At 40.1% G+C, this 19,907-nt stretch overlaps 1 protein-coding gene across 2 annotated transcripts; it reads right to left on the bottom strand.

The window, feature by feature from the left end:
• Positions 1-3,044: 3,044 nt before the first annotated feature.
• LOC149018763 (KH domain-containing protein) lies at positions 3,045-12,599 on the bottom strand. Of its 2 annotated transcripts, none has more exons than XM_089152914.1 (6): positions 12,213-12,599; positions 11,572-11,864; positions 11,127-11,216; positions 10,966-11,037; positions 10,635-10,751; positions 3,045-4,784 (listed from the first exon to the last, which is right to left on the bottom strand). In XM_089152914.1, exons 1-6 carry the CDS (start codon positions 12,505-12,507, stop codon positions 3,516-3,518), a joined length of 2,136 nt encoding a protein of 711 aa, XP_089009040.1. In that variant the 5' UTR covers positions 12,508-12,599; the 3' UTR covers positions 3,045-3,515. The 2 variants fall into 2 exon arrangements, with proteins under 2 accessions (XP_089009040.1, XP_089009039.1); XM_089152913.1 differs by having other exon boundaries at positions 3,047-4,784; positions 12,195-12,599.
• Positions 12,600-19,907: the final 7,308 nt, after the last annotated feature.

The raw sequence follows: 19,907 nt of genomic DNA, 5'->3' as shown, positions 1-19,907 counted from the left end.
TCTTTCATGTTCCTTATAGGAGTGGAATAAAAAGGAGTTTGGTAATGTCAACCAAAATTTTGAAAGCCTTTCGATTGAAATTGACCTATTGGAAAATGCTCCTTGTCCGGATTGGGGGTTGATTCAACACAAGAAGGACCTCCTCTCGTGGGCTCTCGATCTGAAGAGTTGTTTTAGTTTCAAAAGTCTAGAAATATGTACATTTTGGATGGTGACAGAAACACTAGATTCTATCATCGCTCATCCAAAATCCACATCCATAAAAGGAAAATTATCTTCATTGAATTTGATGGTGGGTTTGCTCGAGAACCCCATGAGATTGCTAAGGTTTTTCAAACTTCATGCATAATAGGTACTCCATTGCTGGTCCCCTTGACCCTTCCCCCCCTCCCTTGATTCGAGCGTGAATCTTTTGAACATTTCTGATGCACCCTCATTGGAAGAAATTAAACAAATAGTGTTTTCTTTCGCTCCTTATAAAGCTCCGGGTATTTATGGTTTTAATGCATGCTTTTATCATAAATTTTGAGACATGGTTTATCCTAACATATTCAACTTTGTCAACTCTTTTTTCTCTAATTTAATTCTTCCTTCGGGTACCAATCACACCCTACTTTGTTTTATAACCAAAAAAGAGAACCCGACAGTTGTTTATGAGTTTAGACCTATAAGCCTATGCAATGTCACTTATAAAATTTTGGCTAAAATTCTAGCTCGGAGATTAAAGCCTCTCCTACCTTGCTTTATCTCGCCTTTACAGGGAGTTTTTGTCCCTCAATGGCAAATTTCATATAATATCTTCTTGACTCATGAAATTTTCCATTTTATGTCCTCAACTTGTGGCAAGACTGGTTATGTTGCTCTAAAACCGGATATGTCTAAAGCTTATGACTGAGTTGAATGGGCTGTCATTTTCAAACTCTTCTCCTTTTTAGGTTTTGACCAGAAATGGTGTAGCCTTGTAGACAAGTTAGTATCTACTGCCTCTTTTTCAATTAAACTGAATGGGTCCCCCTTTTGGTGGTTCTCTAGAACAAGAAGAATTAGACAAGGTTGTCCTCTAAGCCTGTATTTGTTGTTATTGGTTATGGAAGTTCTCTCTAGACTCCTTAATGAATACCGTGCTATAGACCTTTGCAAGGGAATCAAGATTGCCAGACAATCCCCTAAAATCTCACGTTTGTTCTTTGCAGATGACACTTTTTTATTTTGTAGAGCAGAAAAAGAAAATATTCTTACCATTAAATCTGCCCTCGAGATATTTGCTCACATCATTGAGCAACAGATTAATTTTGAAAAAAGTGACGCTTTCTTTAGTAGAAACGTCAATGCTCAGCACCGTACCCAAATCATGTCAATTTTGGGTATTTCAAAAATGAAAAAAGATGTTGTTTACCTTGGAACCAACCTAGCTAGGCAAGAACCAAAAACTTAGATTCATTATCGACAAACTTAAAGGGTTGTTTTGCCACTTGGAAAGCAAGTTCACTATCCTTTGCAAGAAGAGAGGTACTCATCAAGTTTGTACTTCAACCTCTATCACTCTACCACATGCAATGCTTTCAGTTTCCAAAAATAGTGTGTAAGTAGATGGATTCTCTCTATCAAAGATATTGGTTGGGAAATCCAACAAAAGCAAGACATCTCACCTTAATCCCATGGAACAAATGTTGTAAACCCAAGTCGGCTGGAGGGTTAGCTCTTTGCAAAATGGAAGATGTCAACTCAACTTTACTTCTCAAACAAGGTTGGAGGTTGATAAAAGAGTCGGGATCTCTGTGGGTAGCCACCATCAAAGCTAAACACTTCCCCAAGACAAGCATCTTTAACCCCATAGTAAGAAAAAAAATCGGGTCTTGGACATGGAAAAGCATTTGCAACATCATCCCCCAACTTGAAAGCATGGTACGAAGACAAGTTAGAAATGGTAGAGATACATCGTTTTGGTTTGACCCTTGGAGAGCCAACAATACAAACATCCTTAAAGCATACCCTGATTTGGTTCCTGGAAACTTTGGTAGCAGAAATGCTACAGAATGTCCAGATGCACGAGTATATTTTCAGCCTTAATAATTATGCTTCTATCTATTCAGAAATATCTTTGTCAAGGTACGATGATCAATGGATATCTACTATTGCTTCCAATGGCGAGTTCTCTGCCAAACTGGGGGGACAAGCATTGATGAAGCAGATAGTTCCTTGGAATCGAATGAGTTTACCCAATGGTGGAATTTTTTTTTGAAATTACCACTCCATCCAAAGTTTAAATCATTTTTTTGGCGTCTCTTGAATGCAAGGTTACTAATTAAGGCTGTGTTATCCAAATGGTCAAGTATGGAGTCTAAGTGTGACCTGTGTGGCGACAAGACGGAGACGGACTAGCATACTTTCATCTCATGTGAATGTAATAAGAGAATATGGGCTGCAGAATCCATGAGATTAAGAACGGAACACTTGGTCCAACAATCAATTCTGCACCTCTGTAAAAGTTATATAGTCAATCCACTTTATCTGGAAGGAAAGAAACTATGTTGTGTTTAGGAGAAGACTGACCTAACCCCCATAATGTATTGGCAAATGTTAATAATTGGATAAGAGACCTCCACTTGTCCCTTTTCTCTATTGATACAATAGACAAAGAAAACAAAAGCATCGGTGTCACTTTAGGCTTAAAAACTTAGTGATATCTCAACTATTGCTAAAAACACCGACTCAATTACTCTTTTGTGTGCAAGGGTATTTAATGAACCATTGAGCAATGCAAAATGGAGTGCCGGGATACTTTGCAATGAACAAGTTCTTGCTTTGGATGTTGGACAAATGCACACAGGCAATGGATTGGATGCAATACTCTTTGAGATTACCAAAGGACTCAAATGGGCAAACTCCACAAATTTAGTAATCCAAGAAATTTGGTGCAACCAACAGGACGCACTGCAATGGTTATCCAAACTTCATACAATAGCATGGCCTATGCTTTTGATACCAGCTCTTATTAACATTCTAACTAACGCTTGCAAAGCGTCCTTCTGTAATTTCAAATCCCCAACACTTTAGCATAACTTTCATATTCTGGCCTTCAATGCTGTAACAAATAGTTGCAGCAGTAGTACCATAGTAGCATCAAAGACTGCTGTTACCAACAGCAGCATTGATGTAATGCATTACTTCCGTTAAGTAATTCATTTGCTTCTTTATTATCCCCCAAAAAAAAACCACCTACCCATATCATTCATTTCTACTCCCGTGCCGAAAAGTATTTAGGACTTGGCACAGAATTCTTAATCAGTCAAACATGGAAGAGAGCTGTAACCAAAACAAAGTCAATTTGCCAAAATACAACCGTCAACAACGAAAAACTAGGCATCTCAAACACCATAATTGCCTACCTATATATAGAAATTAGAAACGCAGAAAGCTTCTCGGCAAGAAAAGAGATATCCATGTGTCCAAAACCACTCCTAAAAATATCCAACTCTTTTTCTTTTTCTTTTTTGGAAGAAGACCTATCAATATCAACTCTGTGGTGAAGCTTTTGCAACTCCACCCTGCTGGACAGCCTGGGAACCTGCAGGTGTATCGTAAGCTCCATGAGCATTTCCTGCAACACTGCTGTCAGCAGCAGAATAAACAGGAGGTTGAGCATAACCACCACCATAGGAATCTCCATACGCCTGCTGCTGTCCCCCATAACCTGGCTGTGCTGTTGGTGTTCCACCATATGCCTGCTGACCATAGCCTGGCTGAGCAGCTGAGCCAAAGCTTGCTGATGGAGGACGATGGTGACTTGCATCTGGCTGAGCATAGCCAGACTGTGTAGGCGCTGGCTGAGAATGAGAATACCCCGGTTGTGCGGGTACAGTCTGGTTATAGGCCCCTTGAGTGCTTGAAGGCTGTTGGGCTTGCCCATAAAGTGGCTGACCAAGAGGCTTTTGGGTCTGAGGTGGCCCGTAGCCTGGTTGTGTCATTGGTGTTGACTGCCCAAATCCTGACTGGGCAGGTGGTTGGCTTCCATAACCTGGCTGGGAAGTTGGTGGCATTCCATAACCTGGCTGAGCAGGACCTTGGGTAGGATAGCTAGGGGGAGTAGAGGCAGGCTGCTGACCTGAGTACCCTTGCTGAGATGTGACAGAAGCCTGGCCAGGCGGTGGGACTTGCTGAGATGGACCTTGAGCAGGACCAGTCTGTGCGCCATATGAAGCAACTGCACCATCTGGAGTTGGGTTACCCGCATTTCCATACCCAGGCTGATTATTAGGCTGTGCCTGACCATAACCTGGCTGAGATGCTGGTGCTTGATACCCACCACCATAACCATCCTGAGTATAACCTTGCTGTTGTGCCACAGGTGGCTGTGTATAATTTGATTCACCATATGACCCTTGCTGACCATAACCAGATGATGGGGGTTGACCATAACCATAAGAAGTGGTACCATCAGCAGCGGCTGAAGAACCTCCATGGGGTGGTTGCTGCTGTGGAGGTTGTTGGTTGTAGTAATCATATCCACTGCCTGGAGTAGTAGGCTGACTTGGTGGGACAGTTGTTTGGTCCCATCCAGAGGAATATCCACCTGACGCTGGTTGAGGTGGATAGCCGGCATAAGGTGGTTGAGACATGTTGTACTGGGGTGGTGGCCCTGGGTATGCACCAGGCTGCATGTAACCATAGCCTGGCTGCTGCATTTGAGGAGGGCCAGGAGGACCCCAACCTGTTGGTGGCCGTGGGGGTCGATAGCCTTGCTGAGAATATCCTCCAGCCATTGATGGATTTCTAACACGATTCTGCAAATAAATTGTTTCTCATATAAACCGAAGTAACATTTTCCACACGTTATGGCAATACATTAGCACAAGAGTACAAAATATACTAACAGAAACATGGTACACAACACACATGTAACATTCAAATATTATCATACATATAACCAAAAATCATGTAAGCAAGCCACTTCAACATTAAAAGGGGTACAGACGCCAACATACCGCATTGGGTGTTGAACAATTCGAGTTACGCCAGCAGATGCCAATCGTCTTCCTACTCAAAGTGAGAGGGTAGAAAAGAATGCGCAAATGCTATACAGTCAACTAAACAGAACCAGAGAGCCAAGCATACCGTTGGGAGGCAATAGATTCCAAAGTTCCATACCATGTTTATCTTGCAACAGCATCTAGTTGATGCATGCTCATCAAAAGCAGTGTACAAGAGAAGCAGAGGCATCTGGCAAATGATAATAATACTAGCCTAGAGTTTTTGTACATGACATTGTATTCAGATGATGGCTGAGCAAATGCACCCCCACAACTGCAGGAGCTCAGTACTAGATTGATACGAACATGAAATTTAAAACATAGGACAACTTAGGATAGCTAAGATATAAGAAATTTTGGCTATGAACAAAATATATGAAACACGCAATGGACTGGGATGCATGAAATAGTAATAAGAGTACTAACAGTTTGAACTGTGTCAAATCAACACAAGGAATAAGGAAAATGCAACGCTAATGACCTACCCCACATTGTGAACCAGTAGTGTCTCTGACTGGTGGTAGGAACTGACAACATGAAATTACCAATCACAAAATAAGAGATCCCAGAGAGAGAGAGAGAAACCCAAACCAATCCCGCAATAAGTTTTTTTAAGAGTATGGCAAGCTTCCAAATGCAACATAAGAAATGAAAAACATCATTCCATTCTTACTAATCGAATGTAGTTGGATAATATGGTAGTACCCTGCAGTAATTGCCAATGGCATCAACTCTCTACGGTCCTACTGAGAATAATTGCAAGTATACAAAAGTGTAGCTCTACCAACCAACTTAATGTTGCAAACAGATAAACTTAACAATTAATAATGCAACTCAGCAAACATCTAAACAGAAACAAAGATCAAATCCCTACATAGAGATCACTAAACAATCCAGCTCAATCTGAAAAATGAAACTTCGGAACAAACAATAAATAATATCAGATTCCAGTGGATCAATATTACTCTCTCACAATGCTATTAGTCACTAACCTTATAGATCAACATAAGTCAAACTGGTAACATGATTGATAGAACCCTGCAAACTCCACTAGAAACCTTGTGAGCCTCTGGACCTTCCAGCGACAATTACTTCCTCTATGTATCAATCACCCAATACCAAACTGAAGCACTACTAGAAAATTAAAATAATAAAGAACCATGGAATGATGGAAATGGCCTTCCAATGAAAACATAAGAATACATGTATATTCCTTTATCAATTGGTTATCTCCATAACAAGACAGCATACCCTTAACATTAATCTGCAAATACCACGGTACACCCGAGTGAACTTTCTCCAGTTCACACACTGGAGGGTCTTCCCCTCCCCGCAAGCAAGCTGCTTAAGCATTTCAACCCCCCCCCTTTTCTTTCTCTTCCCTCTACAGCCTAATAAATCCTCAATGGCCCCCACTTTCCACGCACGCCATATCCCCTTGACGTAACCCCAGCATGAGTGTGGCTGCTCCCCAATAGGATTGCCAACTGTCCGTCATCTTTTTGTAGCCGATTCTGTTCCCCACATGGTTATTCAGCATAGATATCCTACAGCCCCTCTATCCTCACACCCACAACATTAGTGTCTTCAGAATGCTATTGACAAGATCTGAGAGATCCCCACAAACAAGTGTTTGCTTGGGACAGAAATATCATCAGAGGATAAAAGTTAGACCACCATTTCAATTGTCCTAATGGCACCTGACTAGCATGCGGACTGTGTCAACAAGGTTACCAGCATTTATGAAGGGGACTTTGTCATAAATTGCAATACTGTCAAAGAGAGGTAAATGGTCACAGTGAACCCAAGTCAGATGGATTGACAAAGACAAAAAAGCATTTCACAACTTCAGGTTGCATCCAAAACTAACCTCTGCACCCTCCCAAAAACAAACAAACAAAAAAACTTCTTCTAGGGACAACCAATAAAACTACCCATATAAACATGAGGCAAATACAGGAGCGATTGATATGTAAAACATAAAAACACAACTATAAAGGAAGAATGAAAGTTAAATAAAACTGAGGAATACAATTGAGAGAAAGAAAAAATTGTCATCAAAGTCCTATTTTCTGACCATAAAATATAAAAAAAGCGCAAGCGACAGAAATTAACAGCTGAAGCAGGAAGAGTTCAGAAAGAAGGCTTCAACATAAGTTTTAAAGAAGAAATCATGAATACAACCATGCTTGAGAGGGCAATAGAAATAACAACTTCCTCCTGAAAACTTAATGCAGGAGAAGAGTGCAAAAACCACGTGGCAATTTGTAATTTCTAATGAGATAGCAGGAAAAATTCAGGAAAATTATATTGCAATATGAAGACAGAGATTCAAATACTATGAAGTAATTGCATCATTCCTTAGTAGGTTGAAGTTTCTCAAAAGCTGAACACAACAAATTTCAGAAGCGGGAAAGGTTCAGAAAAGAGGCTTCAAAGTAAATTTTAAAGAAGATATCATGACTAACAGCTGTCAATCATAGAGAGCAACAGAAATAACAACTCTCCCGCAAGCTGAATGCAGGAGAAAGAAACAAAAAGCATGTCGGAAATTGCAGTTTCAGATTAGGTGGCAGTTCACCAATAAAAACATCAAAACAAGCAATTGAACATTGTGATGACATGTATTAACAATGTCAATGATCCCCAATACAAACCAACTGAGCTTAGAACACTAATCCTGTATTCAAATATTACCAATCAACTGTAGTCTCTTTAACAAGAGCAGTTATTCATCTTAAACAGTATCCAAGATCATACCCGTGACCATGCCAAACTCCAAGAGATTCACATCGGTGTCATAAGCTAATCCTACATAATTCCCAACAACAATTTAAGTCAGATGCGGCAGAGAATAGTAATATTCAGGATTGGCTCGCAGATTATCCCAATAACCATTAACTAGCATGTTCAAGGATGGATGACTCCAGAATTGATCGAGATACATCCAGGAAATGAAACATTTATGTAAGCCAAGAACTTTACCACAGATCCTGGCCAAAGATTCAACAGATCCCGCAAATAGCTCCAATACTTGAACATGAACCTCGAGAAAAAATCTAGACAAGTCCAAAACTACATGATACCACTAACAATTCTATTCTCAACCTGGATCTCCACAAACTATAGATAGACAGGCACTAAATATTAAACAGGTTCACAATCTCAAGACTAAATCAAAATTATGCCTATAAGAGATCCCTTTGGATGTCATGCAGTAAAAGGAATCAGGTATGTATAGGCTCTAAATATCTCAATCAAGAATTATAAGATTGAATATATAAGGTTATAAATAGCTCAAAAGAACAATCACTGCTGCAACCCCACAGCTCCATCCACCGTATATGATATTTGGCCAAATCATGCTGTCCAAATTAGCATCATCATGTAACAACTATCAATTCTAGCAATAAATCCAGAAAAAGGACAAGAATCAACTTGACTAATCCAACAGTTGAGATATTTAAGGGGATAAAACAACAAAATTTAAGAAATAGTGATCTAAAAGCTTTATGATACCACTAAAGATTCTATTCTCACTCTGAATCTCCACAAACTATAAATGGATGGGCATCCACATCCAACTTGAGTATCAAACAGGTTCACAGTCTCAAGATAAAACCACAATTATGTCTACAAGTAACAGATTAGGAAATCCTGCAGTAAAGGCAACCAGTTTACATAGGCTCTAGATATCTCAAAGAGAACTATACAATTAATAAATATACAAGGCAATAAATAACTCTCAAAGAAACAAGAACTGCAGCCCACACTCGGCCCACAGCTCCATCCACTATATGATATTTGGCCAAATCACGATGCTCTTAGCATGCTCAACGCAACAACTTCCAGTTTCTTGCAAGAAACCCATAACATAGAAACATGACACAAGAATCACTCAACCAACCCAACAGTCTGGATATTCAGAGGTGAAAATACAACAAAATTTAAGATATCATGACCTACAACCCACTGGCAGAGCTGAAATTCAGTGACCAACTATGAAGACAAAGCAGGTTGTTCCATCGACCAAGCATAAGTTATTCTAATAGTTTCCTCCCCACCATATGGTTGAGGGGGAGGGGGAAGAAAAATGGATCCTCATGTACACCAGGAAATAGTTTCAGACAGTATTAAGCAGTACATATAAAACCAGAAGCCAAACACATCCAAGTCTAAAATGAAAAATAATAAATAAACAAAAGTACCTTATTGATATATTAGTCTAGAAACCCAGCTGAAACACAAAATCATAATAAAATATGACCAAAATAAATAGCAAGAAAAGGCTTTTATGCAAAACTATGTTAAAAGACAATGAATTCTTCTTACGGCCACATAGGAAAAGCTTACTATATGGAACATCTAGTTTTTGTAACATAGAAATACAATGTGGCAATTCTTTTGATCAATTACATAAGTTACAATCAGGATACGCAACTTTTTAATTTTCAGTGTGATTCAGCCTACTCTCCCCCCCCCCAAAAAAAAAAAAAAAGAATTTTAAGTGGACAACTAAAGCATATTTGAACATGTGCCTACTTTAATAAGGAACTTAATACATGTAGAGTAGGGGACCTTGACCCTGACCAATCATAAAATCTGGACTAGACCAGCAAGGCACGGCAGATATTACGGACCCATACGAACACTTCCTGCCTGCCCTTGCAGGAAATCAAACCATATTTAAATAAACAAAATAAGTACAGCATAAACTTCGAAGACACAAGAAATAAAAACTTTCCCGCTTGTCTTAATAAAGTAATAATGGCATATAAATTAAATTATCAAATATGAAAAAGATGAGAGAGAAAGAGAGCATATGTCACAACTTGTGCAACATTAAATGTAGCAAAATTTACAATTAACAATTGGAAAACAATAAAAGAACTTTATCAAAAATCTGTTGTGGAATGACCTAAACAAATAAAAAGCAACACAGGCATTAAAAAAAAAGGGTTACAGAAGAATTTATCTGTATAACACCATTTACAAGTCAGATGGTAATAAAAACATAATATGTAAACTACATCCAGATATAAGTCTTAACATCAAAAGAATTATAAATGGATAACAGCATCAAGGGTGAGTGAGAACTTAAAAAGCTTATATAATAGTGTGGCAACAGATCATTATAACAAAGTGCAAGACAAACAAACAGTGCAAAATAAAAACCATGAAACAAATAGTTCATAATAAAACAATTGTTACAACAATCCCTATATAAAGCAACAAATAAATAAGTAACATAAAAATGGCTATTGCTTGTCTGCATTGCAGGATTGGAAAACTAGCTGCACGCTCATAAATATCTGGACAGCTAATAGATCAGTGAATTAGGAGAGTAATGCAAACATAAAGCCTATAAATTACAGCTATCATGCATAGAAGCAGAAGCATTGAGAACTAGAAGTGCGGGATCAATAACAGTTAAGCAAGTAGAAGAGCATATATATGGAATACCAAGCACAAGAAAAAAAAAGCACATACAAATGTAATTAAACAAGTGACTTCAATCTTCCATCCCCTTTCCTGTAACTTTAGTATAGTTTATTTTTACGCACTGAGCAAAAGGCTCAACAACATAATCGCTAAGCAGCATACCTCACTTGTCACTTCACTGATCAATTGCTTTGCAGATTCAATCTGTTCGTTTGTGCCATCTATTTGAACAGTTCTTTCCGTTGATGTATCTCCCGGTGGCAGATGCAATGGGATCAACTAGACAATAGCAAACATTATGGATGTATTAGATGCAACCAGTTTTAGTTTGAACAATGTGTAATAAGCTGATCACCTCAAGCTATTACGGAGAAACAAATGCAACTTAGAGAGTATGTGTATTGGCAATTGAAAATAAATACTTAAAAGGATATTCGAAGAGGACAAGAATAAACATATTAAGAATTATAGACATTCAGATTTAATTACAAACCTGAATACGTGCACCTGAATTAGCTTGCATATTTTTTATCGTCTCCCCTCCTTTACCAATTATCAAACCGACCTGCAGAGGATTACATGTGATAAACCATCCACAAACCAATCTGACAAACTAACAAGCAAAAACACAAACTTCAGCTCCTTCCTACATACCTTGTTGTTTGGGACCTTCATTACAAATTGCTCAGTTCCAGGTTGCCCAGTAATCCTTCGAGAAACTACACCAGACCCACCTGCCTCAGCCTGCACAAAAAAGTGAAGTAATCAATGGATTCAAGTAGACTTCAAATATAACAACTATTAAACAAAGAAGGTATAATTTTTCAAAGAACCAAGTTGCACTCATGCTACACCCACCATGATGCCTCAAACTGACTTATCACCCATTCAGGGTAGGCAATTCCGATGCATGAGATCAAATTTCATACAACACAGCAACCATGTCTGTCTGAACTGGAATTATGCATTTAATCCTATAGATTAAGATGGGCGTTCCATATATGATATACTGACACTATTACCAAACGACATTCCATTTAACTAACTTTGTTGCAAGCTACAGACAAAAGTGAGAGAGAGATGAACGGTGAAACAGTACCTCAGAAAGAACATCCGTAATTAACTGTTCTGCTTTGCTTATTTGCTCAGGAGTGCCCATGAGTTCTACCATTCTAGTCATTGAATTAGGATCAGCATCCATATCCCTCGTTACTTGAATCTTTGCCCCTGACTGAAGCTGAAGATATTTGATAGTCTCTCCACCTTTCCCAATGATGACACCCACCCTTCCATTTGGGATATCGATCTTCTTACTTGAACCCTGGAAACCGTAAGCAGGTCCTACTGAAAACGGAGGCATACCAACTTGACCAAGGGGTTTCTGCCCAATATCTGTATCCAATGACGTAAAATTCACTAAAGTTCACATCCCAACTCTCAGCAGATAAAAAAAGATTCAAGCCTTACAACGAATAATAATACAAAATTCGAATAGTTTCAACCGTCGATCGAAGATAATAGTGCAATTAACTATAAAAATAAGCATGGTCGGTGAACAGAAAAGACTCATCAACCAAAGAATAACCAAAGACCATCAAAACGCCTAATCCAATTACTGTCACTACCCCCTTCCCCCACCCCTAATCAAAAGCGACAGACAAATACTTATATTTGCAGTACACAAGTTGATGCAAAGATAGAAAGAAAGTCACAAAAACGAACCCGCCGGAGGACTGAAACCTGAATCATCGGGGCGACCACCATTTTCCACACGAGGGCGCTTGGCTTCGGCATTGTTAAACAGACGAGCAGCGATCTCCTGTGCGCGTTGTTTCGCAATCTGGATATCGTCGACGGCTGGAGCTACGTTGTTATAAGATGGAGGATGGGAGTGAGTAGAATCTGAAGGCGGAGAAGCGATCGGAGCAGAAAAACCAGTAGCTCGACGAGGTGCTGATGGAGGTGGAGGAGTTGTTTGATCTTCGTATTTCCTCTTACTATCCATTCGCTGACTGAACTGAAGCTCTTCCGCCATTAAAAATTTCTCTATCAATCTAAATCCAGCAGCACGGGCAGAGCAGAGAGAAAAAATGCTCTAGGTTTCGAAACCCTAAAAAGAGCTTTAAGAAATGAGATATCGGGGTCCTTATTATATAGTACTGACTCGTTCACCGAGCGTTTCCGAAACACGAAACAGCCACTTTGCAAAATCGAAAGGTCCTTCAAAAGTTCCAAGCTGAGCGATGTACTTTTTACTTGAGTTTTTTACATGAGCCCCTCCATTTTCATGGAACGCAAATACCCCCTCCACTCTTAACCCTGTTACTTATAACTATTAAATAATTTTAATTTGACCATATTATCTTTTGTGCGTCCAAACCGAAATTTCGTCGATAAAGATGTAAATATCACCACGTCACCAGGAATCAATTCCCGCCTTAAAAAATGAGTAAGAAGCCGGCACCGGAAATCACAGAGTCTAGAACCGACGAAGCAGAAGCAGAAGCAGAACCTATAGCCTGTGAATGTGAAAATGAGGAGCTCAGAGTTTACTAGAAAACTCACCGCCAACACGGCACTAATCGCAGTAGATAGAAGGAACCCTAAAGTAGGTAGACTAAAATGGTGCACTGTGTCCCCGACTCTCTCTCTCTCTCTCTCTCTCTCTCTCTCTCTCTCTCTCTCTCTCTCTCTCTCTCTCTCTCTCTCTCTCTCTCTCAAACCCTAATCCGCTCGTGCTCTCTCTCGTTCTCTCTCTCTCATCTCTCATCGTTTCTCTCTCCCTCTCATCAAAAAACTCGGCCCGGGCGCCCCCCGCCCCCCAAAAAACTCGAGATCGAGGATCTGAGAATATAAAAAAATCAAACTGCTGTTAAATTTCAAAAATAAAAATTGAACTAACCTCTGCCGCCTCATATTTAGCAAATATCGGTGGACTAAGAACCAAATCTGATACCGGAAAGACTCAAATCTCCTCCTCATCATCATCAAAATGATCATAATCATGGTTGTGGACGACAGGCCGTTGAAGAGGATGAAGAAGAGAGTCACCGCAGACCTCAACGCCTTCCTCACCTTCCCTGCTAACTCCAGAAACAAGGTTGCCACCGGTGTTAAACACTCAAATGGTCCTTTCAGGGTGAACATACGTTCGTTTCTCTCGAGGCATGTGAAGCTACCACCTCCTTCGTCTTTGTTTCCACACCTCCTTACATGGCATATCGTTTTCCGAGTTGGCGAGTTGATTGAGGGACCTGACTCGTCTCCGGCGACCGACGCACTCGATATTGTCAAAGAGGACGTCACCAAATCAAGGTTTGTCTACTGCGATCAGTGCCGTGTTGGTGGTGAGTTTTCTAGCAAACTCTTAGCTCCTCATTTTCACATTCACAGTCTATAGTTTATGGTTCTGGTTCTCCTTCGCGGTGGTTTCTAGACTCTGCGATTTCTGGTGTCGGCTTCATACTCATTTTTTAAGGCAGGTATTGGTTCCTGGTGACGTGGTGATATTTACGTCTTTATTGGCGAAATTTCGGTGAGGACTGCCCAAAGGGTAATTTGGTCAAATTAAAATTATTTAATAGTTATAAGTAAGGGGGTTAAGGGTGGAGGGGGTATTTGCAAGGTTTTGATTTTTGAGGGGTTACAGTTTGTTTTCCATCAAAATGGAGGGGGCTCATGTAAAAAAACCGGCAAAATTTCACGCGGTTTTTATTATTTCCGAAATAATTTAAACACTGATGTGGAGAATATATTATCGAACCTAGTTGGAACCACGGTCAGAAAAATTGCTACCGAACCGGATTCACCTTCGGTTCAATCTTAGCCTCCGATTGAATACGGCTCAACCAAGGTCGGGTTCGGACATCGGGTTGAATCATCATTACGCAAGGAACCTTGCAAATCCAAGGATGATTGTGACCCCGAAGAAGCCAAGATACATAATTGATTTAAAGATGGTTACTGCTACTCTGAGGAGTAGGAGTCGTGTTTAACATGGAAACTACCACTGATACGGGAGAGATCGTGTCCCATAAGGAAACCATTTCCGCCCCCGAGAAAAGGGAAAAAACCCTATAATCTGACGGCCACCAAGAAGGATCATGAACGAATCCAACGACCGAGAACAAGAGGTAAAACCTATATAAACAAGTAGCCTACGCACAGAAGAGGTGTCTGAATCGTTTCCCTTACTCTCGTATTCAATTTCTGCTCTGCAACTAGCCAAAGCTTTGTGATCAATTCCTTAACTGACTTAGCCTTTGAAGGTGGCCTCCCACCCTAGGGTCGGGCCACGTCTAACACTGTTTTGCAAGTCATCCATCAAGGATCTAAAGGCTGAACATATTTTGGACGCATCATTTGGCGCCGTCTGTGGGAAACGCTTCAAAAAGTCATGATTACCAGATCAGCAGCTGCAGCTGCAACTCAAAGGAACCAAGACATCTCCTCCTCCTCCGGGAGGAGATCTACTTCCAGCAGGAGACAATCCTCCTGAAGGAAGTCGTGCTCGAGAAATTAGCGAAGACAAAGGATTGGTTGCAGATGAACATTTGAACAACCCGAATAACCTCCAAAAATAGATGAATCAAATACAGATCCAATTCCTGGAGATGCAACAAACGCTTTGTACGATGGCCAGACTCCCAGGAGATCCTAGAGATCCCAATCTTCATAGGCAGCAAAGATGTTGTCGTCCCAAGGCTCGAGGTGATCTTTGATCAAGTAGTATCCTTGATATAACTGAATCATCATACGGGAGTCGGATCCAAGCATGGGGGCCTTGTGTCACCTGGACTGTCCCTGCAGTGCTGGAGATGATGAGTTGGCCTGGACCCATTAGTTGTTCTAGGACCGATCCAAGGATTATCCTTCTGGGCCGAAATAGTCATGATACTAACAATGGTGTACCCTTCTAAAGAAAAAGAAATTCTTTTCCAAAAAATAAAAATTAAGGAGAGAGATTACGATCCCAAAGAGATTTGAACTGATGACCTCCCGTGAAGTGCCTAATTTTTTTATTTTTCATTTTTTGGAAGAAGACTTCCTAATTTAAAAGCGAGTCGAAGGCGTGATACTTTGGGATTCTACCTAATCTCCCATCAGAATTACCCTAGTTGAATCGATACCTCTATAAGCATGATAGAATGAAATAGGAAAAAACATATCGTTACAGGCTATACAAGTTCCGGGCTCACTGGGAGTTTGTTAAACCAAGAAAGACAAAACGAGACAAGGGATAACAAAGAGGGAAGGGGAAAAGCAATAGAAGTACGGAACACTACTGGGTCTACTACATAGCATCAAGAATATCCAAGTTGTATTAGGCAAGCTGTCTAAGTCAATTTCGTCTCTATTTTCAATTTACGTCTCTAATCTGTTCTTTGATCCATTGTTTTCGCTTGGTTTTCCATTCCAGTTTCAAACGGTCAATTGAAATCTTGATGAAATCCTTGAGCTCTGCCGATAAAAAGGGAGGGAAGGAAACTGCTTCCAACTTGTTTTGCAGGTGGGTTTATTTCCCCAGTTCAAGGACGTTTTCCCCAAAGACATAGGCAGCAAATCGAGGACCAAAATTCCAGGCAGTATCCTCGAGATCAGGAAGGACGATCCAGAGCCAAAAGAATGGCAGATATACCTAAAAGAAATGAACGTGACCATGATCGAGCGTAGGAGAGTCGATCGGGAACTCTCACCATGTTAGAGTGAGGGGTTCGCACTCATACACCAATCTCCCAGTGTTTGGGTCGAGACAGCATTGACGGTGCACATTGGACGTGAACTGGCGGACATAAATCAAAGGTTAGGACAACTCACCAGAGGTAAGAGAACTGATGATATTTATTCAATCATCAGGAAAACCCCGTTTGCAGATGCCATTGCCAGTTTGAGTTTCCTTATAATTTTAGACTCTCCACTTTCTCTTCCTTTGATGGTTCAGGAGATCCAATTGCCCATATAAGTTACTACCAATAGACCATGGTTGTTGCTGGTAATTCGGACGAAATAATGTGTAGACTATTCGGTCATCACTCACTGGAGCAGCACAAAAGTGGTTCTTGAGTCTACCCTCGGGAAGGATTCGTGATTTTGAAGAGCTGGCATGAGAATTCATTGGTTGTTTCCAAAGTGGAATATAGACCAAGAAGATCAATGAGACATTGTTCATCGTCAATCAAGCAAAGAACGAGTCTATTTGGGATTACTTATAGAGGTTCAACAAAGCTACCATGGAGATCAAATACTTGGACAAACAAGTGGCCAAGACTGCTCTTTTCACCGGATTCACAAACAGAAGACTCTTGGAAATGTTGCTTCATGATATGTGTCACATCCACCCAGCCGGTACCCTACCTGGCATACCCGAGTGTGTGATCCACAGCCCCGAAGATCAAGTATCGAGGTAATCAACCTCCCACAAAAACAATAACATAATCATGAACATAAATAATCAATGTGCAAAGTATAAATGAGAGATCCAAATAAGGAAGGAATAAATCATATATCATTAGAGTACGAAAGACAATCAATGAATCTAAATCATAAAGTAAAGTGAGGCGGAATCCCACTCTACAACCAGCGGAAAAGTAATTCGAAAGTCAAAAGAAGATTACAACTGGTTCTAAAGACAAGAAAGAAAGGTATAACCAAACTAAGCTAAAGTCTATCCTACTTTATAGAGAACGTCTTACATAGACTTCATCAATCACGCTCAGACGCTCCCACTCCATAGTAGGGCTAATCTTGGTAACAAGTAAGACCACTCGAGGAATCCTCAATGTAATCTTCATGGTTGCCAACACCTTGCGTGAAGTACGCCTCTTCAGTTTGCGCTTCCTCATATTGACCTTCATAGTCATCAATACCTATAGAGTAATCTAACAAAATATATTATACAAAAGGAGTGAGTTTCAATGAAACTCAGTAAGGTAGTTAATCCATAACAACATAAATAGCAAGAATTCAAAGCAACGTAAGATGCTATATGATATGAAACACATGATGCATTATGATTCTAACTCTATGTATGCTGGTCTCTATTGGCAGACATGCTTTAAGTCATAGCACTGTATTTCTTTAGGAAGGTCTCAATCACTCATCATCAGTTGGTAATGGGTCCTTCATCCCTCGGGACATTCCATGGCTGGGGGTTAAGTCACCGCTCTCTCACATCACCATTGGTCTAAGTGCTGGCGCATGTCAGGGTCAAAGCCTAGCCAAATGCAAGTCTCCTACTTAGTTACATCAAGTCAAATTCAAATACATCCATTCCTCGCCCCTGGCGATCCTTTCCGGTATCCTTCACACTGGAGTCCTCATAGTCCCTGACTACGAACTCATCAACCCTATTGGTTATCCACATATGGTAAACGGGAAGCTCTCACGTCCCCTCACAAGTTGGTTACCAATCTTGAGCGCCTGTGAGCCCAAGTCCATCCATATGCAACCCTACCAATAAATGGTCTCTTTCGAGTATCCACAAGTGATCCATGTCTTCTCACGGATTGGTTACCGGTCTTGAGCGCCCATGAGTCCCCATTGCTACCATGGGTCGTTCGGTCTCAATACCCCTCCGATTAGGGTCTGACATAACAGGACATCCTAGCCAAACATTACTAGACAGCCCTAAATATGTCATCCAACAGTTTAGGAAGGTGTCCAAAGGGCATCTTCGGAAACATCCTATAATATTCCCGTGTTATCCAAGGACAAAAGCGTCAAAAGGACACTTCCCCTTTCCAAACCATACTTAATCATTCACAAACATAAATCCATCATATCACACATATGGTAACTTCTTATATGGAAAGAAATCAATAACAACATCCAACTTGCAAATAATTGGTAAGTAAATCATACATGAATTAATTAGCATAAACAAGTAATGCTATTGTAATCAAGGTAGTTGCATCAATAGTATATCAGTGTAAGAATCTATTTAAGGAAATAAATCAAAAGATTCAAATATAGAAATTAGAACATGCAATCTATGTAATTAAGGAAATTACCATCCTTACCTTATCTAACTCGCAAAGGATCTTGGGGAATCAAGTAAGAGCTTGTCTAAACTTGGAAAGAAAGTCCTAAACAAGTATATATAACATATTAGGAAATATACCTAGAAGGAAAGATATCAAATCATCCAAAACAGACCAAATATGAGGTTGTTGTCCTCATTGGTCAATTGATTGGTCTACTGCCTCAGTCGACCAACAAAGACAGTGGCCTATAAAATCAGAGATTTTTGAATACAAAACCGAATTTGGTGGTTCAAAAGGGTACCCAAACAAGAGGGAATATGCGAGGATAGTATGCTAGTATATAGAGGACTTCAAAACTCTAATAATATCAAGTCTTCAAGTTACAAATTAGGAAACAAAAAGTTACCATAATTAGATCAATCATGGTTCTTGAAGAATTCATATCAAAATCATGGACAAGAAACAATAGGATGATGGATTACTAATATGATAAAGGATTTATCAAAAGCATGCATAGATCTTCTAGAAAAATAGATCTAAGACTGAAGAACATAAATCTAAATAAGGAAAGAGAATGAATACATGTTTTCCTTCAAAAGCGAGTGATGATCTTGATGAAGATCATCCACCAAGCTTTAGATCCTTAGGAAAAGAGAGGGAATGAGTAAAGAGATAGTTGCAACATAGATGCAACATCATCTCTACTGTCCTCAAACAGAAAAGGAAAGAAAAGTTATGGAGAATCAAAGATGAAGCATAGAAGAGGATGATCACATACCTTTTTGTGTAAATGCAAGAGATTTGACAAAGATCCGTCAAGAAAATCACCAAGGACGCAAGGGAGATGACTTGCAGAGGGCTCTAGTTCGTTCCAAAGAGTTTGGAGGCAGAAAATACGAAGTAGACTCGAGATTGGACTTAAATAGAGCAAGCAAAGACCTCTTAGTAAAATCAGATCTCATTGGTCAATTGATTGGTCGACTAGCCCAGTTGACCAAGCAAGACAACAAGTTCAAAATAGGGAATTGAAGGCTCAAATCAAATCCAAACATGAAGGGGTTTTGCACACACACTAAGTGACTTACCTAGTAGGTAGAAATGCTTTCGAACCAAGCCAGAGAGTACTCCAAATCCATCAACTAATTCCATCTTCATTAGGGTGCAGTTTCCATAAATGGAACACTGTCATCAACACTCATGGATTCTAAGCCAGCCACCAAGTCTTCCACTGGGATGGCCCATAGCTGACTTCTTGCTTTACTTCGGGTTGTCGGACCTACAAACAACAGGGTTTCCGGGTCAAGGTTAGGCTGGGTTTCACAATATGCCAACTACCTATTCCGACCTCGTATAGAGATGTTAGAAGCAGGCTGAAGTGATGGAGATCCTTGACGCTCGGCAAGGAGAAATTAAGGCCTCAAACAAAGACCAGAAGGTACCTAAGAAAGGCCAA

Source organism: Hakea prostrata, chromosome 4, assembly GCF_041222555.1.
Source record: "Hakea prostrata isolate BN-2017 chromosome 4, UWA_Hpros_2, whole genome shotgun sequence".
In the NCBI taxonomy this organism is placed as follows: Eukaryota; Viridiplantae; Streptophyta; class Magnoliopsida; order Proteales; family Proteaceae; genus Hakea; species Hakea prostrata.
Note: the sequence above shows the minus strand (reverse complement) of the source record. Positions and strands in the feature narration are given on the sequence as shown.

Excerpts from the sequence above, each read along its gene's own strand:
- LOC149018763 (XM_089152913.1), bottom strand. The coding sequence starts at position 12,507 with ATGGCGGAAGAGCTTCAGTTCAGTCAGCGAATGGATAGTAAGAGGAAA. Across the intron at positions 10,752-10,965 it reads ATTCAGGTGCACGTATTCAG|TTGATCCCATTGCATCTGCC; the intron begins GTTTGTAATTAA and ends GCTATTGTCTAG. Across the intron at positions 4,785-10,634 it reads TCAGTGAAGTGACAAGTGAG|AATCGTGTTAGAAATCCATC; the intron begins GTATGCTGCTTA and ends ATTTATTTGCAG.